Raw genomic sequence first — 14,759 nt, forward strand, 5'->3', positions numbered from 1 at the left:
GTCATGCCTCAGACTTGATTGTGGAGGACAGTACGTGTTCATTAACTAAATCTCAGCTTCATTTGAACCCTTTAACTGAGATCAACGTAGGAGGAGAGGATGGCACACAAAGGAAAATGCAGAAGTGACATCCATATGCCCTGTATCAACTTGGAACAGCCTTGATGTTTTTGTTTTGTTTTAAACCAAATACATGCGTATTTGTAGTTTCTCTGAAGTGTGGCTTTTCTCAAAGATTTTTAGGAGGTCTGAAGTCATTTATAGAACAGATCTGTTCAAATGACCTTTTGTCATTCTTATTTACACCACCAAATCAGTGTGTTCTTAATTCCTGCACTTGCAAAGTTTCTACACTTTTGGCTAAAGCCACGAGGCTCTCATGGAACCATTGCATGTCTTTACTGTGAAAAGGACCAGGCAGTGGGAGGTGAGGCTGGCAGAGCTTTTGCAGTGCCTCTTCCTGGCTCTCTCCAGACCTCCCTTGCTTATCTCACACTTTGTTGGACCCTGCACAGCAGGGTGGGTAAAGGATAGAATTGCAAGCACAAATTGTATTTGCTTTTGTTTAGTGAAGCCAAAAGCCTTAATATTATTTTATGAAATCAATATAAATGACAACTGACATAAGAAAGAGATCTTAAGAGCACCATAAACATCTTTATGATCATGGGAGTAGAAGCGTAATGCAGGCCATGTAGATGGATGGATGGATGGATGGATGGATATTCATTATTCTTTGAATTATATATATAATAAATACCTCCACTCTCCAAAAAAGATGATAACCAATTAGAAGAAGATAAAGACTAAATCAATGCACAAAATTCTGTATACACACCAAGTACTGGAGAAAAAAAGTCATTTAGCATTTGACTGAAAGACACCAGCCAACCATTAGATTTCTATGGTTGAACACTCTTAAGATCTTGTGCTCCTATATTTCATTTAAAAAATTGTTCCCTGAAGTACAAACTGACTTCAATTTTGAATAAAATTTAACATTCAAATTTATAGCCACTTTGAAAACTAAGGGTTTATTTATATCATATGAACCTGAAAAGATTCTTTAATTATAGCAGCCTGGTTACACATGGAGAATCTGGATTTTAAAAAACTTCCTTATAGGTTTTTCCACATTTTTTGGATGCTTTCAGAGAAGCCATCATTTATGGGAAATGGTATTAAGATCCTGCTGTACTATAGTTTAAATGTAAAAGCTGTGCTTCCCAGAAGAGATTTTTAGCTTACGCTATAAAAGTCACTAAAAGGTTTTTTGGTTTTTTTGGGTTTTGTTTTGGTTTGTTTTCATCTTCTTGAAAGCCTGGTTCTATTGAGAGAGATGCCAGTTCCTTCAAATGATCATTCTATATTAACAACCTGTGCAAGGAACCTCTTCTCTTGCTTGTTCTAATGGGCAAAAGTCATCTTTGTTTGTGTGAAAGGAAAGTTCTGATTGAACGAGGCTGAGCCCTTCATTTTAAGAAGAGTTAAAGTCTGGGGTGTTTTTAATGTTTTAATCTCTGTTTAAGAGGTTTCTGTTATGAGAGGAAAATTGATAACATTTTTACCTCAGCAAACTGCCAGCAAACTGGCTCAGCTCTAATCCCACATTTATAGTGATTTATATTCTCCGTGGCAATGTTCTGTAACCTCACAGTGATACCACTGTGGTGTAGATTGACTGCATTCCAAATGCTGGAATCACATACATAATGTTTTTACTTTTAAATAATATTCAGACACCAGAATAAATACCATATGTGCACTGATGCTGGTTACAATGGGACCTTGTCATTTCTTGTGAGGGAGAACATTCTTTGTTTCTGATTCCTGTTTGAAATAAGTATGCAAAAGATAAATATGTACATTGACAGCATTTTAAGAAGGCTTTCGTAATTACACAGCTGAGGATGTAGCTACAACTACAATTCCTTAAAATGTGGCATTTGAAACAAAAAATATTGCTATATTGCCACCATTCCTCTCTGACACACATGAAGGCCAGGATTGTTATCTGACATCCTGAGAGTAGGGTACAGCTTTTATGTTATACATCTACCATGTGCTGGAGTTAAAGGACATCTGTTAAAGAAAAAATACCTCCATGTTCATAGGAACAGTGAGACTAACATGCTGATGACATTGTAACAGGGAGAATAACACACTCGATAATGGGAAAGGATGGATTGATTGGAAAGCCATAATTCAGTGTGAGGCCTAATGTCATCTGATGCCACAAAAGCAGAATTTAGGTGGCCTGACTTCATCAAAATACAGATAATCAATCTCTCCAGATACATTTTTCCCCACATGATATTGAAGATTTAAAAGTTTCATAAAGTTTAGAAATACTTCCCAAGTCATGTATTTTTAGATTTTTGTTTTTATCCCTCTTGGTTGGAATTCTAATCCACTTAGACATATTTTTTAAATAGACATGGTAGAATGCCTTTCATACTTGTACATCTGTAACAAGCTCCAACAAGTCAATCTACATTTGCTTCTAGGGGAAGCATTTCAGTCCAGGTTTGCATTATTACCATTGGCTGAGCTATATTGAATTAGTGCTTATAACATTTTTATAATATTTTAAAGATGATGTGACCCTAGGCATTGATATTGATGGCTTCCCTACCCCCACTGCACCTCTCTCCCCACCCTGTTCTGTGATGTTTGCCCAGAATATATAGTGTAAGATTAATGTGTGAGTAATACATCATAGTGTATCTCTGACATTTTATCTGGCACATGACTCAGAGTTTGGTAAGTCTTGCCTTCCCTGTAGGAGTGTTCCCATTGTAAAAATGCTCAAAAGTCCTTTTTGAAGTTGGGAAGTTATGAGACAAACATTAAACTAACATATTGTCTCTTCTTTTCAGCTTTTCGGATGATCCCTTATCCCTTGGAGAAGGGGCACCTGTTCTATCCATACCCAATCTGCACAGAAACAGCAGACCGGGAGCTGCTACCCTGTAAGTTTCACCTCTTTGTAATCCTCTCTTCAGCCAGGGAAGGTGGTGTGACCAAAGGTGGGGATGGGAAGAAGTGGGAATGATAAATGTTTATAATGTTCTTTGTTTTTTATTACTTTTCTCCCAACCCTTGGCCTTGTTCGATAGCATATATATTAAAGTGAATTATGTGAGTGGGTTGGACTTCCTGCCTCTCAAAGTCTCTCCACAGTCATCAAAGGGATAGATGCCAAAGTACTGAAATGTAGAAGAGAAGGCATCATGTGCAGATTGGTCTGAGCACAGAGAACTCCTGTGTGGGACCAAGACCCACTGTGCTGGTCCATCATGGCACAGGTCAGAGTGGTCTGCGCAGGCTAGAGATGGAAGAGGAAGGGATGACTTCAGAAGGAGCTGCAGACGAGCTGTGGATGGGAGGGCAGCCCTTGGATGCTGGCACTACCACCAGAGGCGGAGTCGGGTGGCAGGGCGGTGTGCTTTCCGAGGTGATGCAATGCTCTTGGCCAGAGGGATTTCCCGCGAGCACCTCGTGGATTGCATGGAATGAATTGGCTAACATGTGCAGGGCACATGTGCAGCCTCAACACTGTATGAAAGCACACAAGGAAAACCCTGCCCTCGAGTGCCTTACAAGCCAGCAGGCTAATGACCCGCACCACATGTGGAAAGTATTATTTTGGTTTACTGTAATACAGCATTGTTTTGACAATCCAAGCTAAATAGTTATTATCAAATCATACTGTGTACAAAGATCATGTCCAGGCTCTTTATGTGGCCCTGACTTAGGACATATTTTTCCCCCTTGGATAATAACCTCCAAATTTTGGCTCTTCTCTCTTCTCTGTCCTTTCTGCTGCCACCTTCTCTCTTGTACCAATCCTGGTTATGCCAGTATATTATAATTATGACACAAATAGACACTTGCCCAGAGGAATGGTGTAGCTGTGGAGCTATGGTGTGCAGTTTTCAAATGCCAGCTATGTATCTCCTACATGGTGGTTGCTACAAGAATGAAGTGGCAGGAGGGCCTCACATGTTTCCTTGCCAGCCAGATCCAATGTGAGATTTGTACCCTAGGGAATTTGGAGATGTTAGTGATGTGTTTCTCATTGTCCAAGTAAAAAGTGTCTGGTGCCTCACCCAACATTAGATTTGATTTCAGAAATCCCCTGCTGTGGGCCCACAGTTTACCTTTTGACTCCCCTTGTTAAAGTTTACATTTTCTGCTAAAAAAGATGGTTTTCTGAAAAGTACAATGTTTTTTAATGTTTTAATTGAGCCCAATTAAGTTTCCATGGGGATGGATTAGCTATTAGAATAAGATTATAGTTCTTAAAAGAAACTTTATAGGGATGGTCTTTATAAGCCTTAAATAGAAAATTATGGCTCACATTTATTAAATTGAATGCCATAGTTCAAGTCTGGTCTCCCTCCAAAATCTTCTTTGGGCTGAATTTTGAGGATGAGGATAGGAAGAGGGCTGTTTATTTTAAATGATACCCATATTTTGCACATTATAAGTAAAATATTGCCACATTAGGCCCTAAGTGCACCTCTACCCTATATTTGAATCCCAGCAGATTGACCCACCTAGATGCAGGTAGGAATGCTTGTCTGTGCTTTGTCCCTCCCTGATCCTCTCTACCCTCAGTTTTTAGCAGTGTGGCTGAGGACTCTGAGTAACAACTGCCTAATGGTCAAGGAATGGCCTTTAGATCTGTATATCCCTGGGAATGGACCACTTGGAACCTTTTGGTTAGAGGGCAGTGTTGTTCATCTGCAGTTCCCCAGCCCCCTCCACCAGGGTCCCTGGCAGCTGGTTCTTCCTCCTCCGTGCAGATAGCCCATACCTCCCCTGGTCAGCACTGCACCATGCAGACAGTCACAGGCAGTCACATAATGAGTAGAAAGAGGGAGTTGGTTCTCTTGGCTTTTGTACAACTGTTTGGTTTTCCTCAAACATAGTGTTTGAAGTTTAAAAGTTATGAAGATACTCTAAAGAACACCAGTTTTGCTTTTTTTTTTTTCTTTTTCCGGTGATTGTTCTAAGTATATTAATCAGGAGTCTTCTATGGTTGTGTCAGATAACCCTAGCAACCTTGACTCTCACCCCTTGCAGGTTGAACAGGCCAGTGTGTGAGGTCCTTGCTAAGTGTCTATCAGGGCAGCACTCTCCACTGACATACTTAGAGTGTGCCAGGAAAAGTACAAGATAAACTAACATTGCCTCATTATAATAACTTAAAAAATACAAGTTGAAAATGTAGACAGGGTATTTTTCAGTATGCTAACTTTGGACTTTCTAAGGCTTTGTACAATGTATATATGTTTGATAATTAAGATAAAGTTTTGTCATTTCATTTGTGTTCACTTTTGAGAAAGGAATATTTTATAGTAGACATAGTTAGTGCTGCTTTTTTTTGTCCATGAGTGTTTTATCCCCAAATTAACCCTGTCGTACCTCCAGCTGGAGCAGCAAAAGGCTGGGTCCTTTGTGACCTGTGGTTGTCAGGTGTCCTATTTGTTCCATTTCCCATGGGTTTCAGCCAGAGCTCTGAATAGTCAGTCCACCGGGTAGGAACTCCCCAAAGATGCTCTTTACTCCAGCCCTAATATTCCCTCTGGTCTTCTCCACAGCTTTCCATGAAGTCTCAGTTTACCCGAAGAAGGAGCTTCCCTTCTTTATTCTCTTCACTGCTGGATTGTGCTCCTTTACAGCCATGCTGGCCCTCCTGACACACCAGTTCCCGGAACTCATGGGGGTCTTTGCAAAAGCTGTGAGTGTTTGCCTAAAGGGAAGCCTCAGGGAATGGACAGGGAAATCTGAGGGAGGTAGTAGAAGAGGAATGGGGGATTGTCACACAGAAATGTTTACCAACTGCAGAGTTCACTATTTAATTTCATTATCACCAGTGGAACCAAAGGGTTAAGGGTCAGAGGGAAGTACAGGTAACTGTTGATTCATGCCTTGCTTTCTTCCACAAAATAGATTTCCAAATAATACATAAGCACAAAAACATGAAATAATTTAGGAAATCCTATTAAATGAGAAGTGGGTGGGGTCGTTACTTAGTTTTGTGTATGTTAAATGGCATTAGTTCTAATCTTGGATACTGTGCCTCTACCCTTGTGAAGGATGAGATTTACATTTACAAAGATTATTTAAGTGTATTTTTTAAATGTCTGCAGACCTTTGACTTGTTTGGGAATGAACCATGAGAGGGTGTGGAAGCATACAGTATTAAAATGCTGACAGGACATTGAGAAATAGGGAAATCCAGTGAAAATCTTGAAGGAGGACTATGGAGTAGAGCTTTAATAAGAAAAGCTTCCTGCACTGACAGCCACTTTTTCCTTGTTGAAAACTGATGATTGCATCCTGCTCATGCATGAGGGTAAGGTTCCTGATTGTGCCACAGATGGTTTTCAAACAGAGGGAATAGGAAAAGAGTGTCAGTTATTTCCCTGGAACTCCGTTCAGATTTCAAGGCGAGTGGAATCAGGACTATCTCTAACTGGGCTAGGTTGATTTAATCCCTTTCCAGATGATTGACATTTTCTGCTCAACAGAGTTCAGGGACTGGATTTGCAGGAGTATTTGCATGAGTGTTGAAGATGAACTGGAAATCCCACTGGCACCTAACTGTCACAATTTCCAAATCTGAACTTATCACCCTGCCTGGCCATCAAAACTGCTCCCCCTCCTGTATTCCTGACCTCCTCCAGGAGCCTGCTACGCCCTTCCTTTTTCACTTCCTGCTTCCTGTCCTGCTCAGCCTTCAACCTGGGTGGGTTGTGGGTTCTAACATCCTGAGCCACCAGGCAGACAGTACCTGACCTCCTCTCCTTCCCTTCTTTCTCTCTTACAGCATTTCTCATAGTTCAGGTCCTTGTTCTTTTGCCTGGATGTCTCTGATTGTCTTAACTGGGCTCCTTGCTTCCAGTCTTATCCTCTTTCATACTGACCCAAGAATGATCTTGCTAAATTGCAAATCTAAGCATGTTACTTCTCTGCTTGAGTTTCTCCGTTGGTTGCCTACCTACTTCAGGATAAAGTCCCAGTTCTCAAGCAACACATGCAGGGCCTTTTATCATCTGGACCTTGCTTGCCTCTTCAATCTCATCCCTGCCGATTAATTACTGGATAGACCTGCTCTTCAGCCATAGTGAATTATTTACCATGCACAGATGCACCAGGCCCTTGTACACCTCAGTGCCTTCACACGTGCTGTTTGTTATGGGGAATACCATTCACCCTCACCACCCCACTGTCTACTCTACCAAATGCCTCTTCATGGGGCTGAGGATGTGGCTCAAGTGGTAATGTGCTCGCCTGGCATGTGTGCAGCCCGGGTTTGATCCTCAGCACCACATACAAACAAAAGATGTTGTGTCCACCGATAACTAAAAAATAAATATTAAAAAAAATTCTCTCTTAAAAAAAAATGCCTCTTCATTCTCTTATCCTCAGCTTTCTTTGAATTTCTCCTAAGCTGAGTGAAGGTGTCTTCCCTTCATGATCCTACAACTTATATGATCACATTTACTGTTCTATATGTTGGGAAATCCTGTCTCCCTTTAGAATGGGCGCTCCTTGTGAGCAGGACTGTGCCTTTCTCATCTCTGAGTCCCCAAATCTTTGCACAGTATGGCACATAGCAGGCTTTCAACAAATGGTTATTAAATAAATAAACAGTAGTAGTCTCTGCAGGAAAAAAATCAATGTAAAAATCAGATGCTGCTTGATATTTTGTCCCTTCCTTTATACTTGTAATCATAGGCTTGAAAGGGATTTTAAATGAAGTGCTTTCAATAGTAACTCCAAAGGAAGTCATCTAGACTCATCTTGAACTGTTAGCCATGAGGAGCTCAGCTACTGAACATAAGCCTATTTCATTGTTGGATCATTCAGAGGTCCTTATTATACTACTAAAGTCTGCCTTCATTTAATTTCCACCTTTTATTTCTATTCTGCCCTTAGAGAGTACGTCAAGCAGGTCTATTTCCTTTTGCAAATTCTTAGGATAGCTCGTCTGTTCATTCATCTTTAACCTCTGACTGACTACCTTCTATTTCCTCCAGGCAGACTATTTTAAATTTCCTTAAGTCTTCTCTACCTGATGGGATTTCTAAACCCAGTATCACTCAGGCTGCCATCTTGGATGTTTCTCTGTTTATGGGCCTATGCTGTGCATTATTTTCACGTACTCCCCATCCAACCTCGAGGAAAAGTAGTTGCCAAAACACTAAGAAAATTAGAGTATAACTTAGTAAAAGGTAAAGGGAGAATATATTTACAGCATTAAGCAATAAATGTTCCTCCTTTTCTATTTCTCCCTTAAACATTTTAAAAACATATTTGTAAAAGTATCTTAGTCATTCTGGTATTGGTCATTGAAATAATGAGTAGCATTTGGTAGTAGTTTGGGATAAGTACCAAGGTTCTCAGCCTCTAACATGCATACAGTTCACCCATCCATACCACCAACATTCAGAATCTTGATGTTCACACCTAGGAGTCTATACTGTGAAGAAATACCCTGCCAGACATTGAGGATGGGGACTGAGGACCATGTTCCCTTCTAAGTACTCTAGTCTCATGAAGGCCAAACCTGTGAGCAGTTATTTGAAGCTGCATTGTAGGCTCTCAGAGCTGTTCAGACAAAGGCCTTCCAGGAATCAGTGGGTTCAGCCTAGCTGAGTCTTGGAATCATTAAGAGAGCTTAAATATTGCTGATGCCTGCCCCACCTACTGCCCAGGAACTCCTGCTTAATTGACCTGAGAGCAGCATGGGCATCTGAGTTGTCACATGCTCCCTAAGTGATTCAGGTGTGCAAGTAGAGCTGAGAATCACAGTATTGAATGAAGAGTAATATAATAAATTGAGATGATTTTAACCATCAAGGGGATTGTGAAGCAAGGAGAGAATTAATAAAATATGACGGGATATTCTCTAGAGTGGCTGTACAACAGTCCAGTCCTACAGTACTATAATTACTGCAAGTACTCAGTATTCCAGAATATTGGAGAACTGAGTTCCTGATAGATGTTAGACAAGAGGCTACTTTCCTCATTTAAGCTTCCAAAACTTTGGTTTTGATTCTAGAATTTAGTAATTGAACCAAACATAAATCTACCTTTAGGGTTCTCCTGTTTTATATTCCCCCAAAGTGTAGTAATTTGGTCAGCTACCCAGAATTTTTTAATGTAATTTTGGTAAGTTTACTTTTAAACCTCTGCCTGGAGGATCATCACATTCATCTTCCCCTTCATGCAGGTCTAGCAATTTCCAAAATGTCTGGAGAGACTTGGTGGTAAAGTAAGATGGATGGCCTGAATGAGACAATCCCACTCCATTCCTAAACACCCTCCTTTCAGGTTTTCTCCACATCTCACCCTGGTCACTCCATCAGGCCCCTCCCGAAGCCCCTGCCCCACACCCACAGGTTATCACAGCTGCCCTGCCCCACAGGCTGCCTGCTCTCATTTGCAGCTTGTGAAAGTGATTTTCTCAGCCCTCTCCTGAGATAATGTCCCGGTATAATGACTTTTAGTAGACACAGAAAGAACTCTCCAGTGTGTTTACACCCGACTCGCAGCCAGTAAGGAAGCTCATAGCCAAGTGTAAGCCACTGGGAAATAGAGGAGGCTTCAACTGGCTTTTCCCTAATCTAATCTACCTCAATGACTTAGGGTTAACTGTTTCTAGAATGTTTGGTTACCAAGATAAGGTTGCTCATATAAATAAGTTATCATTGCAAGCCCAGCTCCTCACAGAACGTGGGAAGGTCAGCAGTCTGACCCCTTTGCTCTCAAGGGTCCTGCCTTTCCTCCTCTGGTCTCTCTCCTTCCCAGAGCCTGAGCCCTCTGACTTCTGGCTCATCTTCACTTATAGGCCCTGACCTCTTTGAAGTCTGATATTGATTACAGTGAGATGTCAATTCTCTGCTTGCAATAGGGCACCTGGAACTTATTCAGATAAGCAGAGGCGTTTCTAATGCTAAGGAAGCATGTTGGGAGCCATGACCTTCTTCTAAGTAATGGTGTTTCGGGAAAGGAGGATCAGGCCATTGAAGTGTCACTCTCTCTTTTTTATTAGTTCAGTTGCTTTTTCTCACCACAGGACACTGATTGAATTATGGAGCGTTTTGGTTAAAATTTTGACCATGTATCTCTGCCCTCTAGACAGAAGTTTTGGACATTGAGATAGATGGCTGCTGCAGGTTGCCTGGTTTTCCTCACTCAGACTTAACTTTTCAGGCAATAAATTTCCCTTAAGTCTATAAGTAAAACTGCTGTTTCTCTTTGTGCATTGGTGGTTGTTTTTTTTTTTTTTTTCCAAATAGTATTAATTTTCAAACATCCCAAGGCATCCTGAGGAGCAGGACTTGCTCCTCCAAACTTTTTTTTTTTTTTTTACTACCTCCTGATGAAAGCCAATGACTTTGATCTGTCACAAAAAGAAAGGGCTTAGTGGCTTCCTCTGCCTCTCCACATTATCTTCTTCCTTGTGGGAAATGGGGTGGGGAGAGATCTGGAGAGGTACACTAAGAAGGAAAATGGCTTAGTAATCAGGTGGGTGCCTCTCAACTAGATTGTACAAGAGAGTAAACTAGACTTTCTAGAAAAAAGCTCCAAGGAACCTTTCTGAGTTATCGCAAGGACAGAACATTTTAGACACACAAGAGAGAAATTATTACATATACTGGAGGCAGTGGGGCTTCATTCTTTCCTAGAACCTTGTTGAAAAGGCAGGTATGGTCCAGGAAAGAAGGGACCCCTGCATCTTGCTGTGCATGTGGGATGAGGAGGCATCTGTAGGCATCTAGCAGGGTAAAGCCATCCTCTTGGTTTTCAGAGGCTTTTACGTGTGTGTGTGTGTGTGTTTTAATTCAGATAAGGTCCAGGGCCCAGAATGATGCAAACAAACAAAAAAGGGGTCTTTATTTTGAACCAGTTTAGTAACATCATCTCCCTTCATTCTCTATCTCAAAGTGAGGCTCCCTGACACCCCCCACGTTTTAGTGTGCAGAATTGTCCAGCATATAGACATTTCCTTTTATCTAACTGCACTGCTCATGCTTATATTCAGCAGTTCCTTCCCCACTCTATCACAGCTTCAGCAGTTCTAAATCTGGTTTGGGTCAAGTCTTTAGGGTATGATAACCAGCAGCAATATCACCTTGTTTATTGAGCTCCATCTTCTAACACCTGTCAGTGGTCAGTGGTTTTTCCATACCACTTTAGAACTTAGCTCCTTTTTATGGAGTCATTATAAGCAAATGCTGTGGTCTGTGGAGCCTCGGTGGTCTCTCTCTATATGTGTGTATGTGTCACATACACATATATAATTATGTATATATAAAATCTTATAATGTTATATTGGTTTAATGTGATCAGTAGTCTTGCTCCACATTATCCTCTCATAACCAGGATTTTACAAACACTTTCAGAGGAAGCTTGAGCACTGGTTCCTCATTCCTGGGCCCAGTGTTCCCCATGATGCCTTCCAACTGCATTCATGGTGGCCAGTCCAGCTTAAGTGAGAAGGGGATATTGTCCATCCTGCAGGGTGAACATCCCAAGTGCCTGTGCACTCAACCAAGGATAATTTAAAGTTATCAGAAATCACTATAAATGTAACTCCCACTGGAGGAAAGAGTCATCCTACCTTTGCTCAAGCATTGACTACAAATCCAGCCTGGCATTGATACCATTACTTCCCAGCATTCTTCTAGTCACTTTTGAACTCCACCATTAACTATTCCAACTAAAAAGAATCAGTTACTATCTTCTGGCCATACTGGTTGCTTTCTCAATTCTGTTCTGGATGTTGATTGAACATAGAGGGCCTACAGTGCTCATATATCTGTCCTTAACATCCATACCTCATCTCTATCTTTTGGCATTCCCAGCATCCATTAGAATCTATTTCACTTGCCTCACTTTACAGAGTTTTTCCTGACCCTTTCCACAGAAAGCTTCTCTCCCTCTTCTGAACCCTCCTAGTGCTTTCTCTGGCCTTCTGTCGTGATTGCTGTCATAGTCTCTTTGGTTATTCCTTTGCTCTGTTCAGATCCTAATGGCCTTCCCTCCTCTACCACTGAGCTTTGAGCCTCCTGACAGTGGTGGTTTTGTCCTAGACTCCTCTATATCTCACTCAGAACTTCAGTACTGTCCTGAGTAAATGTATTTTAGTTGATGTAAAAGATGAATTGGAGAGACTATCTTGAGTTTTCTTTTATAAATCTCACACTTGATGATCCAGCTATAATGTGTTACAGGTCCTTTAAAACAACAACACAAGAACTAGAAGGTCCTTCCTTCCTTCCTTCCTTCCTTCCTTCCTTCCTTCCTTCCTTCCTTCTTTCCTTTCTTTCTTTATTTCTTCCTTCCTTTCTTTTTTTTTTTTTTAAAGAAGGTCTTTTCTGAGGCCAGTGAAGTTGGGACACTCATCCACTATACCTCTTTTGGAAGACCTACAACCCATAGATCATGTGCTCAGGAGAGGAGCCCATTTTAATTTCACTGAATTCATTGTCTGCTAAACTTGTGTGCCCTCAAAACCACGTTCCCCTCTGCCTATGTACTTACCCCCTGCATTACACATGCATGGGAAATTTTTGTGCTAAGGATAAGGAATTAGGACAAAGGACTTCATAGTAAAAGAACAAGGTGTTAAACCCTAGAAAGTGAGTGCCTTGGCTCTGAATAGAGGGCAAGAGAACCATCCAAATATCCCTCTCCTCCTCCCTGAATAGAACAGGGCACTTCTGCCAGATGCTAGATGGTTTGTGGAATGAAGCTGATTCCTTTTTTTTTAATTGGCACTGGGAATAAACCCAGGGCCTTATGCATGCTAAGCAAAAACTACCACTGAGCCACACCCCAATCCATCTAACCCATGAAGTTGATTTTTTACAAGAATATAACCAGAATGGACTTATGACAAGTGAGTCTCAGGCAAAGCGGCTTGGCTTTCTTAAAAGCACATCTAATGAGCATTATTCACTACATGAAAAGCAGAAAGGAATTTTGTAACCAAATGAAAGAGTCTGCAAAGATGCATTACTCAGAACAGCCCCCTTGAACAAGGACAAGTGCTTCATAGAATAGCAGCTTGCTGCCTTCCCCAGGCTCCCATGATGCATGTCACCAAGTGGGTCATTCAGAAACAAACCTGGGCCTTGCAGGGATTTGGGATTCAACAGGATCTCAAAACAATAGACATACAGATTTGCTTTTTTTTTTTTTAATTGTCTTTTTCATTTGAAATGAGTTCTACACCCAGCTAGACAAGCAGATGGTCTAAATTGTTACTGTTTTCTAACTCCTCTGCCCACTTGCTACCCATTTGACATTCCTGTTTGATAACACCCATCATGTACATGGGCAGCTAGCAGATCCCGGACCTCAGAGCCATGGCAGCTCCCTGGGAGGGAGGCCATCAGCAGACACTTCTCCGCTTATCTACCAGTGCTGGGGCGGGGCCGGAATGCAGTTTTGACTGGCGTGTGATGTTTCCTGTAAACATGAAGATGACTGCAGCCTGTGAGCCCCCCACAATGATGAAACATCCTGAGATGCAGGCGTGGGTTGGAGAGGTTCCTTCTGTCATCTTGAACAAGCCTCCCTGACTCCTGGGTCTTTGTGTTCTTTTCAGTTCCTCAGCACTTTGTTTGCCCCCCTAAACTTTGTCATGGAGAAAGTGGAAAGCATCCTCCCATCCAGTCTGTGGCACCAGCTGACGCGGATCTGAGGGGAACCACCATCCTTCAGCCTCCTCGCCCAGCTAGCTGCCACTGGCTCTTCTGTGCCAACTCCTCGTGGACTGCAAGAAAGCATGACTTTGAAAAGGGAAGCCATTCCGAGATTTTAAAATGTTCATGGACTGTCTGTTCCATATTAAAAGCTGTTTTTGTTGTACAAAATCCATTGATGTTCAGTTCTATTTTATTTTGCCTCCAGAAAAGAAGAAAAAAGTAAAAAATAAACTTTTGTGTATTGCAGCAACCAGTTGTGTCTTCTTATATATTCCTTCCAACCCTAAAAGTGTTGGTGTTCCACATAAACCTGTGGATTGACATTAATTCCCTGGATCCCAGATCCACTGAAATGCCACCCTGTGGTTTCCTTTGCTGATGGAACTCCTCTCAGCAGGCCCTTAGAATCCATCACAGCTGGTAGATTAGAAAATGAAATGGCAAAACTACTAACCCCAAATCAAATATCCTCATAGGCCATGGACACACACACACACACACACACACACACACACGAAAACCTTCCAGAATCAATGTCAGGGAGCATGAATGAAACAGAGGTATGTGCCTTCATAGGTTCTAGCTCAGAGACTCTACTTATTATACAGTACTCAACACTGCAGTTCCAGGAATCATTTTGTGTTCTCTGTTTGAAAACTAGTTGTGCAAAGGCAACTTCTGATGAGACTCAACCATCTATTGTAGACCCTGACTACCTACATTGCCAAGGTTTTCCCATAAGGACATTTCATAGTTTTTAATTGTGTTTGCATTCCTGATGCTTAATATGAGCATTCTTTGAGCATTTTAGTGATCTGAACCAAAATTATCATTTGTCCTCACCACCTTTAAAAAGCCTTCCACATGATTCATACCTTGCAGAGCATCTGGCTTTACTTAAGCAAGAGAAGAAAAATAAATAAACTGGAATCCTCTAACTGAAGTAAAAAAGCACTTCTATTTAAAAATCTGAATCCAGTGCTTTAAAAAAGGACTGTCCTTTACATAGTTTGTTTTCCCTTT

At 41.3% G+C, this 14,759-nt stretch overlaps 1 protein-coding gene across 8 annotated transcripts in view; it reads left to right on the forward strand.

Moving 5' to 3' along the window:
* Positions 1-13,986, forward strand: part of St7 (suppression of tumorigenicity 7) — a 250,355-nt gene extending 236,369 nt beyond the window's left edge. For all 8 annotated transcript variants that reach the window (XM_048786023.1, XM_048786024.1, XM_048786026.1 and 5 more), the window contains 3 exons: positions 2,880-2,972; positions 5,610-5,749; positions 13,637-13,986. In XM_048786023.1, coding sequence (XP_048641980.1) covers positions 2,880-2,972; positions 5,610-5,749; positions 13,637-13,732 — 329 coding nt within the window. In that variant the 3' untranslated portion in view covers positions 13,733-13,986. The remainder of the gene's footprint in view (positions 1-2,879; positions 2,973-5,609; positions 5,750-13,636) is intronic.
* The last annotated feature ends 773 nt before the right edge of the window (positions 13,987-14,759 follow it).

The sequence above is a fragment of the Marmota marmota genome, unplaced genomic scaffold (genome assembly GCF_001458135.2).
Source record: "Marmota marmota marmota unplaced genomic scaffold, marMar, whole genome shotgun sequence".
NCBI classification, from domain to species: domain Eukaryota; kingdom Metazoa; phylum Chordata; class Mammalia; order Rodentia; family Sciuridae; genus Marmota; species Marmota marmota.